This window comes from Aegilops tauschii, chromosome 4, assembly GCF_002575655.3.
Source record: "Aegilops tauschii subsp. strangulata cultivar AL8/78 chromosome 4, Aet v6.0, whole genome shotgun sequence".
NCBI lineage: Eukaryota > Viridiplantae > Streptophyta > Magnoliopsida > Poales > Poaceae > Aegilops > Aegilops tauschii.
Genome location: NC_053038.3, coordinates 381012467 through 381024052, shown reverse-complemented (window position 1 = coordinate 381024052; position 11586 = coordinate 381012467). Strand labels below are relative to the sequence as shown.

Here is an 11586-nt window from a genome sequence, read left to right as displayed (position 1 = left end):
GCGCATTTCTTCTACATGGCTCTCACATGGTTATGGGTTATCGTCCATTACATATTATATGCCCATCTTGCCATGTTCACTTTGCATGATATACTCATTCCTATGCCTTTGCCATGCATTTGTGACCCATGCTTTGCATTACACATGATGATTGATTCTACTACTTGTATATCTATTTGCAACCTTGGTGGAGATATTGCTTGTTATTGCCATGTTTGCTATGTGCCCCATGCCTACGATGATACTATGATCTTGCTTTGTGTTCGTGCTCGCAATATGTCATGTGCATTACCTATATCTATTATGTTCTCACATGACATGATTCCCATGACTTCCTCTAGTGTGTTGCATCTTCTCTCCACTAGTTTGCACGACTCGATTGCTATGCTTTCTCATGTTGCATCCAATTCTTGGATTACTTGCCCCTATCATATGTTTGGTTGCAACAATGTCATTACTTCACATATGCCATGTACCATTGCTTGTCACTTGCTTCACTTGCTTGCCTCACACACGTTGAACAATTGCTATATCATTTGTGTTGAGTGCCACACTATCTTCACCACAACCTATGCACATTATGCTTGGATTGTCTTGCACTTGCTTGTGTTTAGACATATCATCTTCTTTGGTGTTGTGAATGACTCTTATGCCTACCATAGACCATTCATTGAGAGTCTTATGCATGCTTGCTATGACATTGAGGTAGATGCTTGTCTACTTGTCCAACATATTAGCACCTTTACCTCACCTATGCATGCTTGTTTCCATGATGCTTTTCCATGTGCTCCATTTATGTGCTTACATGCCATGCCACACCCCCTTGTCACATCATATGCTATGCTTGATGACAACACTTGTTGGGTAAAACACCTCTTGAATGCTTGGTTTTGCTTTAATGCCAACCACATTTATTTTTCCAAGTGCTTGTTATCTTTGCTCCTTTTGAAGGAATTACAAGACGGTGCGACATTGGAGAGTGACCATTTCGAGCTTCCACATGACAAGTGCTTGGTGGTTGCCCACTTCTACACGACGATGCCATCTCGTTACCATGGTGATGAAGATCACGATCCGTGGACGGATCTCTCCCAAGGGGGGGGGAGATGATGCGGAGCATCCCTCGACCATCACCATGGACGTCACACCACCACCGCAAGGACGGAGAAGACCGATGACAAGTGCACACACACGTGCCACCGAAACCGAGGTTAACTCCTTCCTCTTCGAACTCCATTTGATTTCACAGGTGAACCGGGTCCTACCTCAAACGGAGATATATTGCACTCTCAGGTACCGAGGAGATGACCGTGTGGAGGCGAGGACGAAGACCCGGACACACAAGAAGAAGGAGAAGGAGAGAAGCGAGAAGAGCGAGAGGACCGGAGGCCCCTGGACACTCCGGGTGCCCGGACGTGGACATCCCCGGGTGCCCGGTCCCCTAGCAGTCGGCCGGCCCCTCCCTGGACTCCCCGGGTGCCCGGCCCTGCTGCTGGGCGCTGCAGCCGCCGCCCCGGGTGCCCGGCCCCTGCGCTGGAGCTGCTGCCTCCCCCGCCCCGGGTGCCCGAGCTTTGCACCCCGGGTGCCCGGCCCCTCTCCAGCCGGCCCTCGGCCCAGTCCGGGTGCCCGACCCTTGCAGCCTCGGGTGCCCGGCCCCGCCTGTGCGCGTGCCTCTGTCCGGTCCGGGTGCCCGGACCCCTTTGCCCCGGGTGCCCGGACCCATCTGAGTGTGTGTGCGTTTTGAGGGTCATTTTGGACCTTTGTATCCCCTCTCCCTCTATTTCGTCCCTAGACTATAAGTACCTCCCACCTAGCGCATTTAGAGGATAGCTAAGAATAGACACAAATCATAGAGCTTAGCTCATGTACCTCCCCTTGTGGGATTCCTCTTGAGAGAGAAGACTCCATTGGAGTACAAGACCTCCATTGGAGAAGATCCCTAGGGATTCAAGCCCCCCTTGAGGGAAGGATCTACCTAGATCATCAAGCCCTCATCTCCTTCATAGGATTTGGGATGAACTCTACCATGTATCTTGTTTTCCTTTGATTGTTCATGCACCTTGCAGATCTTGTGTGTTTGTTGGTCTAGTGGATGTGTGATTGGACTTGTTCTTGAGTGTTCCTCTTATTTTCATCTTGTTCTTGGGGATTCCCCCTCCAATTCGTGAAAGATCTTCACTTAGGGTTCCACCCTACAACAAATAGTATTCTCACCACATACTTAGGGATATATAGTTGATAAGCCTAAGTATAATCCATTGTACATCATTTTTTATCGTTTTATCTTGACATAAGATAAGACAGCCTTATCAACCATTGTACATACCCTTACGTACCATGAAAACCAGCAAATTGCCCTCAGGAGAAGAAACAGCAAGTTCTTTTTGAACAATGAAAAACAGTAGGCCTTCCCTAAAAAAACAATGAAAAACAGTAAGTGGACGGGCCCGATCTAGTTGGGCTTTGCGGAACCTACCCCAACAGCCCAAAAGCCCTTGCGCCGAATCTCTTCCACGTTCTCCCTTCGGCGACCAAAGAAAGGGAAAATCCGATAGGAAACCTTCCTGTCAATGGCCGCCTCCCCTTCCAAGGGCGTTAGGGTTTAACTCCAACTTCTCCTAGATCTCTCTCACCGCCCCTCTCCACGATCAGGCACCGCAGTACCTGGCAGCCTCATGGGGTACCTGCAGGAGGCCAGGGAGAATCACGTCAAGAAGAAGGTCGAGGAAGGTGAGTCTAACGCCCACGCTTCTAGTTCTTCGCGATTCGGAATATTGAGAAATGCAGAGCTCGTCCTGGTTCTCCAGCAGATGTGAAATCGGGAAGTGCGTGAACTCCGCTGGCGTTTCCTCTTGAAATCGCTACGCAATCTGAGCGGAATAGTGCGTAATGGCGGCGGTCGCGGTAGTTGGCTGGTTGCAGTTTCACCGAACCAGGGAGGCTCTGGCTATCAATCTTGTTTAAGGGAGGCGTTGTTATGCGTAGTGGCAGTGGTAGTTGGCTGGTTGAAGTGTTCTGCAGAAAGCTGAATTGATGTTACTAGCTCATGTTATTTATGTATTTAGTATGAAATTTGGGAACCCTGTTCTGGTAGAATCAGCTAGTGGTTCCCCGGAATGAGAAATTCTGGGCATGTTTTAAAGTACATCATTTGAAGGTTCTCGTTCTGAAAGGGCTAATTTTGCCCATTTTGTTTCACTTTTCAGCTTTGCGCAGCAAAATGAAACAAAAGGCCCTCAAGGAATGTGATGTGCTGTGTTCAAAATATGCCGAATGTGCTCGAGGAAGAACTTTCTCTGTGGTTTGGACATGCCGCAAGCAAGCCAAAGAGTTGAATAACTGTCTTCATCAATTGTAAGTGACCATTATATGTCTGTTATAAACTTCTGTTTCTGGACAAATCTTGCAAGTTATATCTTGATTCTTGTTTTGAAGACCCCAATATTGCTCCTTAAGAATAAATAGAAACATTGTGCTTGTAGATTAATCACAGAAGATAATAAGCTGGCTTTTGTTCATCATTCAGCAGGAGAATAATGTTAAAGATATCTATATATTGTACAGACAACGAGACAATGTTCATGCCTGTGAGTTTCTCATGATTCTAACAGCTCATATACCATGTAGACACTAGATTTTTCTGTTACCGACAAAAGTACGTCTCCTTTTATATCAAGTCCTTCATATGGCGTAGTTCTGGTCATCAAGTTGGGTTTAAAAGCTGTCTTGACAGCTGTTGCTGTTTTTGACAAAATTATCTTTGACAGTAGCACCAGGTCATTTGGAATATTATAGAGCCAAGTTCACTGTAGGTTTTGATTTATAGTCTGAAGTTCTGACCCTGCCAAGAAATTTTGCTGGTTCTTGAGAACGGCGCCTCAACACAGTGTAAAACCGTTGGACAAGATCAAACAATATGATGTACTTGTCATCAAATGGTGAACTTTCCATTTGAGGAACCTAGTGCTGAAACATGTTTGATGATCAGTGCATTTGCCTGAATCTTGAGAAGTGCATTTATGCTATTAATTCTGACCACATTGCGTCTCTTTCTAAGGAGTACTCCTTTCTAAGTGACAATCATTACCGAAATCTGTTATGGGCTGAGCCATGGTATTTGGTTCCACCTGATTGGAAGGTGGTTAACCATTACCTTTTTTTTTCTCTATCCTTGAAGTGGCATGTTGCATACTAACATTGGCATGACAGACACCTCATTCATTGTAATTCACCACGCGCTTTTGTATGTTGGCAGCACCAATGACGCAATACTGGAAGATATGAAGAAGGCTTACATGGATGAGCAAGAGAGCAAGGAGAAGAACAAATAATCTTTATGCATGGATAAATTGAAAGTCATGGTTCTCCATGCCTGTACGTACACTGCTGCTTCTGGAATTTGGCAGTTGCTTACTGGTTATCTTGCTTGATTGATGCTGAATTCCTATAGACCTTTTGTGAACATTTGGGTTTGTCCGGATGCATAACCCGGTATGATCTCAAGGAATCCATGTAGTACTTTTTTTGGCTTGCAAGTTGTGCCTGATAGCATTATCTTCCAATAACTGGTTTAGCTGGCCAAAGTGTTCAGTTTAACCTCAAATACGTAATTAACTACTGAATCATCCACGAAAATACATTTTCAAGCTTTGGGCTAAAAAACAGATAGGTCGCCAGTTTCGTTCAACCGTCACTGTAAAAACATAATGCCAGAAAGTTGCCTTGTGTTTCTGTTGAATATATGCAATACACTCTACTTTCCGGATGCACTTGGTTGTTCAGTGTTTTCCTTATTCTTTTTGAATGTTTAGCCAAAAAATGACCCTAGTCTGAAACTTTAATCAAATATAGCTGTTGCTCAATGTGACCCATTCCAGCGCTAAACGTCTAGATCAGCAACAGGCATCTTGGTTTTGTGAAAAACCTGGTGATATGGCAAACAAAATGACAATTTGGGGTCAACTAAGGACCTTGGAGCTGTGAGTCAACAGTCAGTAGGTTTGATCCTCGAATCACTGTTTCGTTCTTGAAATTGCTAAGTTCGCAGCAGGATCATCGCTTTTAGAAAAGGGTTAGTTTTGTCAATTTTCACTCATTTTCACCCAAATAGATTTCATAAAGATGTAGAGAATGTGATCCTGTTCCCTGATGATCGATGTATATTGTTCGGTAATGTTATCTGGCGAACATCAGCTGGGAAGGGGGTGGCAAGCGAAAACATTTTCCTGGCCGCGAGATCAAACAGTGACAATTTTAGAAAGAAAAAAATGTCTTTCTCTGAAGAAACCGGCATGTTATTCTTAACAAACTGTCACCCGCCATGCTACTAAAACTGGCATCTAAACGTTCGCATTGCCGACCCCTACCAACAAATGTTCACCAGCTAAGAGGGTCCATATTGTTTGTCTTGTTGTTATAGCATCTGGAAACCTGCTAGATAAAAACACAGTAAAGATAAGAGTAACATTCAATTTTATAAGATTCGTAGCAAAATTTGTGTTATTAACATTCATGGAAATAGTCATTATCTCTTCAACTGTGCAAAATTTGTGTCAGCCGAACTTCCAAAGATTCATTTTGTGGGAAGTGCCGACGCCTTGTGTTTTCAGTTTTTGTGCGTAACTGCGAAATGAAAAACGCTTCACTGCTTGTCGCTCGCACATGATCACGATGGAAAGAGCGTTTTCATGTGCTGAGCGGAGTTTGCCAACCAGGCACAGTAAAGCCAGGCGGCCGCGGCGACAGCGGCCGCCGAGAGCACGGCGACGGCACCAAAACGCGAGACGTCCTTGGCGGCCACCACCACCGCCATCATCCCGAGCTCTGCGAGGCTGGCGACGGCGATCTCGGTGGCGCCGATCAGCTTCGCCTTCCCCATTGGGCTCCCGGTCTGCACCACCTGCAGCCCGATCACGCTGTACGCCATGTGCCCCAGCCTCGACACCACCTGCATGCGCGCGAGCGCCCAAGCCCCGTTAGTCCACCAAAAATTCGATCAGAGAATAGGTCGCAGTTCTCGCGGCGGCGGAAAGACTTACGATCAGACCGAGGAATGCGAAGAGGGCGGCTTGCCGTGAGATGGATCCGGTGAGGTAGACCAGGACGGCCGCCCCGAGGAGCGCGCTCTGACCGAGCAACCCAGCCGCTCCCGCCTTGAGGATGCCGAGCTCCTTGACAAGGCTCGGCGTCATGAACGTGGCGAGGATCCCCATCAGCGCCGACGAGCCGCCGAACGCGCCGAGGACCAACGGGCTCGCGCCTGCCAACAACGCACGAACAGACAGCAGCAGCGTGAGCTCAGTGATATCTGGAGCGCCAAAAACCTTGCCGTGCAGTGGCGCGTATGCACGCACCGTGATGGATCAGGAACGTGGTCATCAGAGCGCCGGGGGCGAGGGCGACGTTGAAGCAGACGAGCACGTAGGCGAGGCTCGCCGGGAGGACCGGCTGGCTGATGTACTCGCGCCACCCGCGTCTGATGGTGGCCACGGCATCAACCACTGTCAGACATGAAACGGTGCTAGAATCACGATGAATGAACTCCATGTACAGTTCTATCTAGGCTGCTAGCTGTATGTCACTGTCTCACCTATCCTCCGGACGTCAAAAGTAGAAGGAGCATGTAGGCTTCTATGTTCAGAGTGATTGAAGACGCCGTCGGCGAGTCGGTTCATCGCGCCTCCCAGGAAAATCTACAAAAGAAAATATTTAAGAAATTTTCACGAACTTAACAGTGAAAAGTTTATTGGTTGAGACGATTAGAAATCAAAGTAGTGCAGCTAGTATCATACATGAACAGGCAGAGCAGAGAGCGATATGAGGCAGGAGAGCTTGATGCAGGTCAGCGGGTCGTTCTTAGAGAGCAGGAATGCAAAGACTGACGCGCCCGCCGTCTGCACATGAAAGCCATACACGGACCCCTCACTCAAAACAAAACCATTTACCACTGGTTACACAATGTGGAATGCAGAGATGAAGCGGATGCAGATATCTGACCTCGCAGATCAGATCGACTCTGCTGAGCGTAGCATTCGCCTGCGCGAGCGCGATCCGCCTGCCTTCCCCTGCGAGCTTCAGTCACACATTCAAACGGTCTCCACATGAGAAAAATTTCCCCAAACTCGTAAGGTTTTGATGCGCGAGCTAGTGCCCCCCCCCAATCATACGGGCTCACCTGCACGACGAAATCACGCTCGGCGATGATGCCAAGAGACACACGGGAGAGACTGTCGACGGCCGTGGACGCCACCAGCACGGCGAACCACGGCCGCAGGAGAAGCTCCGCCGCGGTGGATGCCCTTGGGAAGGTGAAGGCATGCGTGATCACTGCCGCGGACACCAAATGTGCTGCGCTCTGACACGTTGAGGACACGCGGGTGACAAGAAAGCAAAGAATTTTGGCAACAGAGAAGCATGAGCACTAAAAATTCTTCAGAGAATCACCTGAATTACAGTCAGAGAGCGATACGTGGGAATCAGAGGGAGCGAGCTCACGAGGTTCCCGACCAATGGACCTGTGACGAACACCACCAGCTGCGCATCGAATTCGATCAGGCACTTGAGTCAGGAACTAATGTGAGCAGGGGAGCTTGATCAGATCAGGCACCTTCGTGAAGAATCCAAGAAGCGCGACCGGAAGGAGGCTCTGATGCAGCGTGGCGACTGCGGCAGGCCAGGTGAAATTCCAGAGGTGCTCCGTCGCGTTCCCGGCGAGGCAGGCCCCGTACAGAGCTGTCGCCGGCAAGTAGGCATATATAAGGTGCTCCAGAATCGTTGCTTGCTTGTGGTAATCCACATTATGAGTACTACCAGTATATTGTTACCTTTCATGGCGGCTGGGTAAGCAGGGGTTGATTCCTCTGCGCCGTTTCCTTTCTGCGGAGCCTGTCATTTCATAAAGAATTCAAGATTATCGTACACCAATCTGCAAATGGTGAGCTCTGTGAAGAGGAAGAAATGAGAAGAGTTTTGATGGAAGAGTGGCGGCGATCACCGGCACAGCGGTGAGGAGACAGGATGGCGCGGACTCATCCTTGAGTAAGGTCAGCTCGGTTCGTGGGATATTGGACGAGGACAGATTCACGAAGGGAGGGCCGCCATCTTGGTATTGTACGGCGGAGGCACCCTCGCCGCTGTACTCTGCCAGGCTGGTACCGGAGCTCGCACCGGTGTGGCAGCTTCCGGCGAATCGGCTATTTGGCCTCAAACTGCGAAACTTGCCACAGTCAGCAGGACTGGACGAACGCCTCTATTGCCTCTACTGTATTCGAAGCAGGGCGTACCTCCGCGGCGGCGTGACTCGGCAGCCCGGGCTCCAAGCGAAGGCTGCTACTGCCGGTTTGCGGCGCGAAGTGGAGGAGGAGGATGAGGAAGGCGAGAGAATCGTGGGCACGGAGATGGAGGCAGGCATGGCCGCCCAGCGTCGTCGTCGTCCACGGCAGGCGCCGGCGCGCGGCGCGCGCGGGAGTTGAATGAAACGGATAAGGTGGCTGTTCGGGCCGTGGGGATATGCCTGCGCAAGGCTTTTGGGCCTCACGATATCGTCTGTCCGGGCCAAGCTTTTCTGCGGCCCGTAGAGATATATATCTGGCTGCTAATCCCCCGTTCTGCTCTTCGCTGATACACTTGCTTAAAAAAAACTTGCTTGGGTGCTGACCGCCAGCTCATCATCGGTCGGTCGTCGAAGGTTGCTTGTCCGTCTGGTTGGTGATGTCCTCCTTTCAGCAATGGAGGATGGTGCTGGTCTTTGACTAGAGCCCGCTGTTGTGTAGTGCAAGCGGCACTGATCCTCCGAGTGTTCCTTGATTTGACATAAAATTGTTTTCAGATTCGACGTGAAATATACTTCGGGATTGATCTCCTCGAAAAGAAAAGGGGTTCAATGTCCACAATGGCGGAGGGCGCAAAGCCTCTGAACACGTTTTCTTCTTCTTTTCGAGGTCATGTTTTTCATAACAGTCAGTTCTTTTTAGTTAGGGATAGAAAAAGAGTCACTGGCGTTGTACTATTACTCTTGTGTGCTCTACATGACCGACTGGTGTTTTACCTTTACTTGTGTGTGATCGTAATAAAAATACAATCGAGCTGACCTTGTGGGTCGACAGGGTTTCTCTAAAACTTGTAGATTTCGCTCCATCTCAAATTTCCCATCCAAAGTTGGAGCATTTTCTGACTGACTCTGATCTTTTCTCTGGTGCATGCACTGCATCTACTAGTAAGGTGGTCCATTTGGAGCTGGCTGTTTTCTGTGGTCAAGTGGAAGGATAGCCTGTCGATTCAATTCACTAGGCCACCCATCCTGTCATCAACCCTACCAATGCTTCCATGCTCTTTTAGAAAAACACACGCTCGTGTTGGTGTAGTGGGCACATTGACGCTGCCGTGTGGCGCAGTGAGTGCCACATTTGCCAGAAAAAAAAAACTTATATTTCATCGTGCATGCATGAATATATCATGCAATATTGCGTAGGCCACTAGGCCGTTGCGTTGGACGCGTCTCCAACCGAGCGAGCCCACGCAAGACTGGAACAGTGCCCCCATTTATCCGGTGCACATGCGTGGCCTGACCTCCATGACCTCTGGAGGCGACGGCGCGCGCGGGCCGGGGCCCGGGGGATTAAAATCGAGTGCGGGGATTAAAAATCTGGTTGGGCCGGGCCCGTAGCGCGTAGGCACGCCAAGCACGCAACGCAAGCATCCCGTGGATAACATTAAGGCCATGCCGCCAATGATTTTCGCCATTAATTGCTGCTAGTAGCTTGTTGCCGCAAGTGGAAGGTCGATTCAGGATTGGACTTCCTACTATGGCTGCTAGTTGAGCCTTTTGGGTGGTGATCAGATCTCCCCTACTGTGGTGTAGCCATATAGAGTAGGGATTAGCACTCGTTTTTGTTGATCCTTTATGCCTTATAGCTCTCTAACTTATTTGTCGCACCTTGCTTAACTGAGTGGCAACGACAAACTGAAGCTAGAAACTTTTGCCAGTTGGAGAGACTTTTACAGTGCTGTGCGCACTTACAGCACCTAGAAACAAGTTCAGGGAGTCGCGGTTTCCATCCGGAAACATGAATTCAGAAAGTTGTGACGTGGCCGCGCAAAGCGGATAACCACGACCGACTTGGGCCACCTCGCACCAGCTTCAACGAGATGGTGTGTTGCCTTCCTCTCCTCTTGTGCCTGGACCAAAGGAAAGCGATGCAAGCGTACGAACGCGCCGCGCTGGCGCCACTCTGGTATGGTGTGCTTCTGCCGTTCTTGGTGCACCGGCCCAAGTCAGGAGGAGGCATGCACGTATATCCACACATACATACATAGCCTTTTGGATACGCGCCTAGTCTTTTTCTGTGCGCCGATCGTGCGTGCTGTGCGCCTTTCTCCGATGCGACGCGGAGCGAGCTAAAGCGATAACGAGACACGGGAACCTGCCGAGTCGTCTGGTAAAAGGGGCCGGCGAGCGGAAAGAAAGAAAGGATGAAAGCGGCTGGGTCGAGCTCGTGTATGGTGTGGCGCTCGTGCGGGTGCGGGTCGCCGGAACTCTGAGGCGTCGCCGTCGGCAGTGACCATATGGATAGGACGGATGCATCCCGTGTCTGCACGAGCAATGTGTACAACTGTGCTGATTTTATTTTAAAAATATATCTAGACGTACCATATTTTATACAAGGCAGAAAACAAGTAGTATAAGAGACTACAACTTACTGCCAACAACGAATGTACTGGAAACACCACATCCAAGCTAAAGCCACCACAAGCAATACAAACAGAGGCCTGTCCTAAGTAGATCGTGCTAATGTTGTAAGTGTTGATTGAGGGGTTGGACAAGGAGGGAGGAAGCTTGATTTGGACTTTGGAGGCGCGTCAACTCAAAGTTAGGCATAGGCCGGTTCCTACCACTACCTTAAGAATCGTCTACCTTGGGCTATGGGAAAATAAAATACATGGGTTGAGATTGATGGTTGTGTTGGTTCACTTTGTTTATCACAGGGTTAGGAGGACTGTCATTAAGCTATGGAGTGGACGGATTGAAAATGCGGGGATGTTATTTTTCTAGAGGAGCATTCGACCGTTTTGCAACAACAAAACAAAAGCCCACCAAACAAGTTGGTGTTAGTATAACAGAAACTCATCGGATGCCTAGCAAGACAAAGGCGAAAACAAATTAACAAACATAAAATAAACAAAAACACAAGAAATGAAGTTTTCTAAAAATAATGAACTTACAATTTCAGTCAGTCACTATTTTATCTTTCACAAGTGGGCACAACGACTACTAGCCAGCGGCGAACATGCTGAGTGGTGCAAGCTTTGATGTACGTCTTCCTCACCCGAGAGCACAAGCTAGCTGCATACAGGGCGTGTTTGGTTGCTTTCGCTGTCGGGCCTAGCTCAGAGAGGAAAACGAGCCAGGCTGAGCAGAGCCAGGATAAGAAAAACAGGGCCAAAAACATGGATAACCATTTGATTGGTTGCCTGCATTAGGGGTCTTGTCATCAAGATGCAATATTCACCCGGCGTTTGGTTGCATACATGCATATGATTACCGGCGTTAACAACAAAACTTAACAGCCATCATGTTGGGCTTCACAT

General features: G+C 48.9%; 2 protein-coding genes across 3 annotated transcripts; one reads left to right on the top strand and one right to left on the bottom strand.

Moving 5' to 3' along the window:
- The first annotated feature begins 2498 nt into the window (after nt 1–2498).
- LOC109743644 (uncharacterized) lies at nt 2499–4535 on the top strand. Of its 2 annotated transcripts, XR_012182273.1 has the most exons (4): nt 2499–2730; nt 3207–3354; nt 3483–3587; nt 4256–4535. XR_012182273.1 is itself a non-coding variant. In XM_020302737.4 (3 exons), exons 1-3 carry the CDS (start codon nt 2676–2678, stop codon nt 4329–4331), a joined length of 279 nt encoding a protein of 92 aa, XP_020158326.1. In that variant the 5' UTR covers nt 2499–2675; the 3' UTR covers nt 4332–4535. The 2 variants fall into 2 exon arrangements, 1 of the variants encoding a protein (XP_020158326.1); XM_020302737.4 differs by lacking the exon at nt 3483–3587.
- Nucleotides 4536–5455: 920 nt separating this feature from the next.
- Nucleotides 5456–8529, bottom strand: LOC109743650 (solute carrier family 40 member 3, chloroplastic). Its single transcript, XM_020302743.4, has 12 exons — nt 8283–8529; nt 7994–8207; nt 7824–7884; nt 7607–7731; nt 7444–7533; nt 7175–7354; nt 6997–7071; nt 6792–6893; nt 6590–6692; nt 6354–6500; nt 6039–6259; nt 5456–5947 (listed from the first exon to the last, which is right to left on the bottom strand). The coding sequence occupies exons 1-12, from the start codon at nt 8408–8410 to the stop codon at nt 5666–5668; spliced, it is 1728 nt and encodes a 575-aa protein (XP_020158332.1). The 5' UTR covers nt 8411–8529; the 3' UTR covers nt 5456–5665.
- Nucleotides 8530–11586: the final 3057 nt, after the last annotated feature.

Bases quoted from the DNA above. Each gene is read 5' to 3' on its own strand.
- LOC109743644 (XM_020302737.4), top strand. From the start codon at position 2,676: ATGGGGTACCTGCAGGAGGCCAGGGAGAATCACGTCAAGAAGAAGGTC. The intron at 2,731-3,206 runs GTGAGTCTAACG...TTCACTTTTCAG, and splicing joins CAAGAAGAAGGTCGAGGAAG to CTTTGCGCAGCAAAATGAAA. The intron at 3,355-4,255 runs GTAAGTGACCAT...GTATGTTGGCAG, and splicing joins AATAACTGTCTTCATCAATT to CACCAATGACGCAATACTGG.
- LOC109743650 (XM_020302743.4), bottom strand. From the start codon at position 8,410: ATGCCTGCCTCCATCTCCGTGCCCACGATTCTCTCGCCTTCCTCATCC. The intron at 7,732-7,823 runs GTAACAATATAC...TGCCGGCGACAG, and splicing joins TTACCCAGCCGCCATGAAAG to CTCTGTACGGGGCCTGCCTC. The intron at 6,501-6,589 runs GTGAGACAGTGA...CATGTCTGACAG, and splicing joins TTTTGACGTCCGGAGGATAG to TGGTTGATGCCGTGGCCACC.